An 8,869-nucleotide genomic window follows, 5' to 3' on the forward strand; every position below is an offset into this window, starting at 1 on the left:
AGGTGAGCACTGGATACTACTGAGTGAGCACAAGATACAAGCAAGTGAGCACCAAAACCTACAGACTGAGCACCAGATACCAACATTTGGTCAGCAGATACTGCAGAATAAGCCCATGATCCTATTAAGGGAACAATAGATACTCAAAATTGATAATTAGATCATATTTGGAAGGCACCAAATACTATTTGGTAATCACCAGATACTACTAAGTGACCATTAGTCAAAATATAGTAGGCTCAAGATTGTTTGAGAAACAACATGTATTGTATGTATTGTATTTTTATTCCCAAAATGTAGTCATGCACAAGCACAAGTCATGACTTCCCACCACATTGTTACCTCCATTCTGGGTGAGCCTGAGGACTCTGTCCTCTCCCAGACTTCTGAAAAAAGCATCACCCATACTTAAACTTGTAATCTAATGTCCTGAAATCCAGGGGACAGTCAAAGAATTGGGGAAAAATACAATGACAATATACAAATATTCAATAATATGACTTGTTATTTTTCAGCATTCATGCTAATGTTGTAGTGATGTGAGCAAATGTGTGGCTTCTGATGGGCATGAGGCCTGACTGTCTAACTGCCTGATTATCAAGAGATCAAGGGTTCCAATACAGAGTGAAAGGTGTAAGAATGTGAAGTATTCTGCCCCCAGGTGGGAATAATGTGTGACAATTTATGAAATAACTAAAATGGAGGAAGAACCAAGTAAAAATCCACCAAAAATGTCTTTATATTATAGTTTTTATAGTGTTCAGCTTGCACAATGTGTTAATGACAACTTGCAGTACTAAAAATGATGAGAACCGTGTATGGTTCTACTGCTTTTTCAAAGTAGAAAGTAATTTAAAAAAAAAAAAACAAGCACCAGTTAGATAAACTGGGGTTAAAATGTTTTTCATTGCAGTCCTTGATGTTTTAGATATTTCAGAGGGTACCCAGTATCAGGATCCGTATTTGTTTTAGTTTAGTTTTGTTTAGTTTTTACCCCATTCACATGTTCTCCTTGTGTTATCTTAGCCATGGGCGATACACAGGTGCAGATCCTTGTGTTGCTCTTTATATTCTTAGTATGTTTAGTTCTGTCTTGTTGCTCATAGTAAATGTGTCTTCTCTCATGTTTAGTGTCTTCCCTAGGTTTAATAAATCCTTACTCGTCTTAGCATAAGCCTTCATTTCCATGGTTTCCATGTCCAAATCATGACACCCAGTGAGGGTGTGAGTTACTAACTATCTCTGTACTTACGACGGGGTGTTTTTCTTTTTTCAGCGTGTTTATAATGATAAAAAAGCGCTAGATTGTGCAGTTGGTGCTCTGCAGATTATAAAGAGAAACACCACGTGACATTCAGAGGGGAACAGAGGAAGGAAGAACCCACAAACAAAGGAAAAAACTCAGCAAACTGAAAAACATCTTACCATGTTTAAAGCACATGTTTATCACCTTTAAATTATGTACAACGCAGCAAAGATATACAATCAACCACCATTGAAATACATGAAATAAATCAAGCTTCTCTTTAAAGTGTACATGGTTCTGGTCTGAACTTTGATTTAAATATAATGAAATATTGGAATTCAAATACTAAGGTGCTACATACAGTAATGCCCATATCAAAGGCCACACTTAACAGCCATTATTTATAGGTTAAGTATTGCTGAAGAAATACAGCATATAAGACAAATGATAAATGTTAAAGATTCCAGGTTTATAAGGAAAACAAATGAAAAATATCCAGATCAAGTTTAGATAAGTCCTGAGTTTAGGACTCTATCCCCCATACATGACCATGCCTAAAATGTCGCCAACCAAATATCAGAACTCAAATATTAATCTATGACAGAATTTAAACAAATCAGCTGCCGGTGCTCATTGAACAATGCACTCATCTCTTCAGAATCCAGACTTGAACATCATTAATTGCATGTGGATTATGAAAAACCACATTCACCCAAATTTTAATACAGAATGTAGGTATTACAGTACAGTACAATGCAGATTTCTCTGGAAGTGTTTTTAAATATAATACTACATTAACATTTTCTGTGCAATTGTTCATTATATTTTCTACTTTTCTGTCTGAAATGACTGTAAATTCTATAATGATGTGTGATATTTGACTTTGCAAAACAGCGTAACACAGAAGTCCTGGAAAACACTGGTGAATATTTCACAACCAAATATATGTGTATTTTAATATGTGCTGAGTTGCATTGTGGGACTAGTGAGCATGCCATAAAGAGTTTTTACAGTGTGACTGTCTCAGTTTCAGTAGCAAAATTTCCCGGTCTCTTGTGTTAATGTAATTGTATATAAGAAACAATTCTCTTCCTTCCACTCCATCAACACTCGTAGTCCACTGGATTTCAAGGCCATGGCAAAACCCTGTGAATGGTCCTCAGATTCAAGCCTCCCTTTGTAACTGGGTGTTGTGTTAACATTTGTGAATTCGTCTGATTTCTGGACAAACTTGTAGTAACACCATCATGGCTCATGATGAGTCTTGGTATTGTTAAGCGAGGGCAAATCCTTCTCTTTCCACTCCATCTCTTGCATTGACTCACTCTGGTTTGCATTTCTCTCATCAGGGCCTTGTGGAGGCTGCTTTTTGGATGGGGGTTTCATTAGGCTTTTTTTCCAGCTGTATTAGCATTTGCACACACATGCTTTTTGTCCACAGAGTAGGTGTGCAACCATGAGCAATGCATTTCTCATGTGCAAATCTCACCACACTTTGCACTGTATACTTATCTTCAATAATCCTGCAGTCTCATCAAACTGTGAGAGTGTGTGTTTGTATCTCCTCGGTTCAGGCATTGATGAGTTCAGCAGAAGAGTTGTAGATGGAGTTCACTCTTTGCACATAACTAGCATAGGGCTCCACTTCTTCAGGATCACGAGGCTGAACGAAAAGATTATCATCATCAGTTCGTTACATCACATGCAAAGTTACCCATTTAAAACTTCATTAACATTCACTCACAGAAATGACAGCATTATCACATAATGACATTATTTACCTGTGGAGTTTTCTCCTCTCTTGGTGCTTGTGAGATTTGGGGTGTGCAGCAAACTCTTCTAAACACACTGCAAATGAGTACACAAGCATTTAAATCTAATCCTTACCTCCTTATGTAAGTGCAGTTTATAAAATCGAACTGTTCCAGGAAAACAGTCCATTTTCAGCTGTAGGCAATTCATTTAATGTAATTAATTTACATAACATATGCATTTAATCTAATGTACTATGCGTTTATGTAATTTAAATAAACAAAGTACAGCCAGCTCAAATGTTATGGCTCACTGTATTTGCAATAAAGTAGTAAAAATAATTTTATATTGTTGTATTTTAAGTTGTTAAATTTAACTGAGATATTTAATCAATTTGTTATGCCCTATACATTATATTTATGTGCAGTATATGAGTAAACAAACAATGAATTCTTTTAAAAGTACAAACAACAAACTTCGAGGAAGTCTATATTTGAAATATCCAAAGTATTTTCCATAAGAATAATCTGGCTTTTCGAAAGAAAATAAGGTAACACTAACACACACATGCAGTGATTTTCGCTTTGTGAATCCTCAGAATATTAAAAAAAAAATGCTACCACATAAAATCCACATCCAACATATGGAATCACTGTTTTCAGTAACACTATATCAATTTTCATACAGTTATAGGTGCAAAATATTCTGATATGATATTATCCTACAGGTATTATATCATTTGTATGAAGATGAATGAAGCAGCCAATTATTCCTCAATAATTCAGAAAGCTCTAATGTTTAAAAGTTATTTTTATGTAAATTAAGTATATTATTTAAAGTAATATTTATTAATTTGATCACAAAAAACGAACCAAGTGCTAGTATATGTAATAATAATATTAATAATAAAAATAATAATAATAATAATAATAATAATATAGAAAACATTACATATTGAGCATTAATGTTTAGTATTTACTATTTATTAATTGAAAGAGCTGTGCTAATGGTTTAATGGAAAGTTCAATGACCTGAAACGTTAAAGCAACCTGATCACAAAAATTTTCTTTTTCTTTCCTTTTTGTTAAATGGATCAGCTTTTTGATCAGCTCATCTCCAAAATGCGGTTTACATTTGTTAGTATATAATATTTTCTACAAAAATGTATGTCTATACTTTACATATATTTATGCATTATTACTGAATAACAATTGCTTGGAGATTTTTCAAACCTTTGAAAGCTAATGTATATTATTTGCAACTGAAAATAACTTGTAACAGTTTCTATTAAATATTACCTATAAAAAAAAGCCTAAAAGTAAATCTGTTAAAACTGGACCCTTAGCCTGAGTATGGTGTCAATCTAAAAATATTTATGCAGATTTTTAAACACTCAGAACTGTAGATAAACAGACAAAGCACAGTGTGATCAGAGACCATTTTCAGGAAGTGCCCCACCTTAACTGCCCCAGCTTATCACGCATGAGGTAGAGGCCGGTGAGAAGAGTCACGATGGAACATGTGGCACACACACCCAGGAGAATAAAAGGCCACTTTATATAAGTGTCTGTTGAGACATCTATAACAGCAATGAAATATTAATAGTTAATTAGTATATTAGTGATTAGTATAAATTGACTAATCAAATGTCAAATGTTTTTTTTTTTTTTTTTTTCCATCCAATATATTGTTAAATGAAATAACACAATTTATAAAATTAAAGCATTATGTTCATAGCAATTTTCAGCTTGTCCCAGATATAATAAACTAAATGGGCCCACCAGGTTGTTTAAAAGGAGGATAGAACAATTAAATTAAATATGAGAAATGAAATAACTTAAATATATCTGCAATTCCCTCTCTCCCTTTCAACTGTTTTATAAATCCTAGGGTGTTAGAGAAAACTACCTGAAAACTTAAAGGTGTTCTGCAAGTGGTTGGCAGTAGCCACACAGATCAGGCTCTTGTGAGAAACATTTTGTGGCAGCTCTATCCAACTTGTCACTGTGTGGAGTCCACTAGCTTCTCGGGTTAATTGATGCTCAGGTGGTGAGTTCCATGGTTTTTCCCAGTGAATGGAAGTTGCTGCTGCTTTACTCTGAGTTTTACAGAAAGCAATGGTACGACCATCCTTAACTTCCAGCCAGCCAGACAAATTTAAAGGGCCTAACGTCAGAACAAAAAAGTCATGTTAAAAATATTAACACTTCTGCACAGCAAATTCTCCAGTGTTAAATCAACACTATTAATGTTAACACTGAGAGTGATAAATTATTACATTGTTAATTTAACACTAATAGTGTTGATTTAACACTGGTGAATTTTCTGTGTGGCAAGGCATGGATCATCTTATGAGATTTATTTTAACTAAAATAAATTACACAAATCTACACATTACACAAATCTAGTATTTTCAAAAAGAAATATCTTAGCTACTTTCTTACAGCAAAGTCTGTATCTATTAAAATATGCTCAGTGTATTATACAGTATATTTATCCAGGCTCTCGCTTTGGAGAGCTATATTGTTTGAGGACAAAATCTACACACCAAATTCACCAGTGTTAAATCAAAGCTATTAGTGTCAAATTAACACTGAGAGTGTTGATGAGCATTAAATATTTTACACTGTGTTGAGTTAACACAGGTGAATTTGCTGTGTACAAAAGCTACTTTTATGTGTTTTATAGGAGAGTTCTAATGGTTCTAATAGGAGAGGTTTAATGTTTAAAAGACTTTAATGTGTCATCAGAAAATCAATGGAGTTTCTATGTGAATATAAAGTTCACTTACCCCATACAGACACATGAACTGTTTCTAGTAAAGCCCCCCCAGTGTAGGACACATCACAGGTGTAAGTTCCTTCATCTTTAGTGGAAAAGTGAGGAATAATCAAGCTGTATTCTTCTGTATTAATATATTTTCCATCTTCACAGCTGTTGTGGTCTGAGTCATTTTTGGCCACAGCAATACTACAGTTCTTCTCTGGTGTGCTGATTTTCCAAATTACATAAATCATCTCCCTCCATGGTATAGTTGTGTTGGTGCACAGTAAAGTGACTAATTTATCCTTTTCAACGCTCTCATTCCTGAAACCTGTAAAATGTATTCAGCATAAAATGCACTTTACATATTAGTATTTTACATATTATTATAATCACATACAACACACATTCCACATTGTACAATTAATTGTTTTAATACCAAATCTTCTGGAATATTTGAATGAATTTCTGTCCTCACTCCTAAATAAAAGTGCAATTTTTTTCATGTTACTTTTTAAAAACGTAACTTCCTTTTTATACCACACTGGCCTTATCCTTTGGGGCAAATGTGTGTAAGGAAATATATCACTTCCCCTCATCCCAACCAGAAATAGCACATGTAATTCTCGTCACAAACAAATGACGAATACAAGTGTTTCTCGTCTGCCCACAGATCAGTTTTCTAAAAGCATTGTTGTGGTGTTAGTTCAGTGTATTACCTTCAAGTTTTTCTGGTGCAGAATGGCTGTTTGGTGTTGTTTTGTTAGAATTCAGAGATGATGTTACAATAGGTCCTAGAAGTTAAGAGCCCACAGAATGTTAGTAACAGATTAATATCCATGCGACATAATTAGTTTCATATCTGAGTACACGATGTTATTTTATGTGTTAAAGTTAGTCGCAAAAAATGAGAGCTGTTAGATTGTGTCAGGTTTCAGGATCAGTGTTAGTCAGACCACTTAAGACAAGAGAATCATCTTGTTCAGAGGAACAATTCAAAGCGTAGATGCTAAAACAGGAAAAAGCTTTTTGAATCGACAGTATACCTAATGTTTTAAAGCTCCTCTCAAACTGACAGTTATAATAATCTAAATGTCATCTCCCTCCATGTTCCACTTCAAATGTTCCACTGCAGTTAGGTTTAAGCTCATGGAGTGCATCTTATTCATGTTTTCAGTTTCATATGTAAGGTGGTCTAAAAAAAAAAAGTGCAAACAAACAAAAGAAACCTCAGTAAGTTCCCCCTAAGAATCCCCCCAGGGAGGAAGCCAGCTGCGTCATGGTAAACACACGTGCTGCAGCACCTCTGTGTACACAAAAGTGAGGAAAACAGATTGTGCCACAGCCAAGATGGTGCCATCCTCCGCATAGTGCAGAACCCACTGAGTTTCATGGCAAATTTTCTTCCACTGTGGGTGAAACTATGCCAACAGGTTTCCCTCTTATGAACCACAACTGTAACTAATTTCTAAAAAATTAATTCAAACACATCCGAGTGATTCACTCAGCATTTACATTTTACTGTAAAACAGGTTTGTGTAAACTTGTAAAAAGAGATGTATTACAAATTAAAGCAACGCAATGTAAAGGGTGCACTTTACAAAAAAAAAAACAAAATTATTATTATTATATAAACTATAATACTTATAAACTATAAAACTTATATAAATATATTTTATATATACACACACAAACTGTTCAAGTGTTAGCACAAATTTAAGAAAAGGTAATATTAAATATTCTTGTAACTCCAGCACTCCAGCAAATAAAAAAAGAACCCATAAATCCAGCAATAAAAAAAGAAAACAATTGAAAAACAATTATAAAGACAATGTTCTTCTGTCAGTGATGATATATATCATCATCATTGACGTTTTATATATATATTCGCTGTCCAAAGAAATACATATATCTCCAAAGTTATTTTATAGCAAATGAAAAAACATTACTTTCAATTGAAGATATTGTAAAAAGATTATGTTCCAGATGATTCTGGAGCCTTTCTTTTGGTCCTTTCATCATGCAGTTTTCACGCAATGTGAAAGACATATGCTGTGTTCAAAAAACGGAAATGATTTTCTTTGAACAGCAACAATATAAGTTACAATTATAAATCAATATATTTCAGCTCAAGTCTTTTTGGGCTGTTTCTGTTGTTAATGACATCCCTGTGATGTCTTCTGTTTAATTTATAATATGATGATCGGAAACAGTTAGGAATGTAGTTGGTTTTTCCTCTGAGGATGACATACAGTAATGAGCTAACATTCAAGAAAGTCAGTAAGTGCCCCTGTTACCTGTAATATTTATATGTAATTATCATTTAAAGAAAGCCAGTTGATAACCAAGAGAACGCATACCGCCTGGAGAAACAGCTGGATGCAAAATTGAAATTCTTTGTACCTACTGTAAGAAAACACAGGCCAAATGGGAGCAGAAAACCACACCTGATGTAAGGGTTCCAGAAAGATAGATTGCCAGAACCAACACCATTCTCAACATCCACTTCTTCTCCATGATTCCAACGCTGATGTCTAAAGGATGGAACAGTTAATTTCTCAATGTCACTGCCACATGTGTGGCCCGTGTCTCTCCTATGAACCTGACACACTTGAGAGGTTCTTGCTGTGACTGTGCTCAGCCTTCTCCGCTTCTGATCTAAAACCTCAGCAAAGTTCTGCAAGACCTTAAACTTGAACCTAGGGTTCTTCTAAATCTTGTTGAGCAGCTGCATTCCTTAGTCCCTCTCTTTCTGTGTCTGGCGTGTTTGATCCTTTAAGCTTTTGCTTCTCTCAGCTCTGTGACGTGTCCTCAGACACACTCTAATTCAATTTAGCATTTCTCATACAGTTCCTTCATATGACAATGTCAACTTCCTGCACCCTCAACCACCATTGTCACATGAACACATTTTCCTTAGATCAATGCTTTACACGTTTTCTCTCTCTCACACACACACTCGTTCTCTTACTCTCTCTCTTTCACACTCTTTTGCTGTTTGTAAACCATGACCAGATAACTTTCAAATCTGTGCAAATTTCAGTCTAGTGTCTCAAGGCACTCCTTGCTTAAGCCTTACATAAACACATTTTAAGCACCCCTAAAGTT

The 8,869-nt window shown here is 34.7% G+C and overlaps 1 protein-coding gene across 1 annotated transcript; it reads right to left on the reverse strand.

Moving 5' to 3' along the window:
- Positions 1-1,440: 1,440 nt before the first annotated feature.
- On the reverse strand, positions 1,441-8,549 carry LOC136664145 (cell surface glycoprotein CD200 receptor 1-A-like). The gene is made up of 7 exons (XM_066641222.1): positions 8,209-8,549; positions 6,481-6,555; positions 5,790-6,092; positions 4,907-5,164; positions 4,457-4,577; positions 3,028-3,094; positions 1,441-2,909 (listed from the first exon to the last, which is right to left on the reverse strand). Exons 1-7 carry the CDS (start codon positions 8,276-8,278, stop codon positions 2,817-2,819), a joined length of 987 nt encoding a protein of 328 aa, XP_066497319.1. The 5' UTR covers positions 8,279-8,549; the 3' UTR covers positions 1,441-2,816.
- Positions 8,550-8,869: the final 320 nt, after the last annotated feature.

Source organism: Hoplias malabaricus, chromosome 12 (genome assembly GCF_029633855.1).
Source record: "Hoplias malabaricus isolate fHopMal1 chromosome 12, fHopMal1.hap1, whole genome shotgun sequence".
NCBI lineage: Eukaryota > Metazoa > Chordata > Actinopteri > Characiformes > Erythrinidae > Hoplias > Hoplias malabaricus.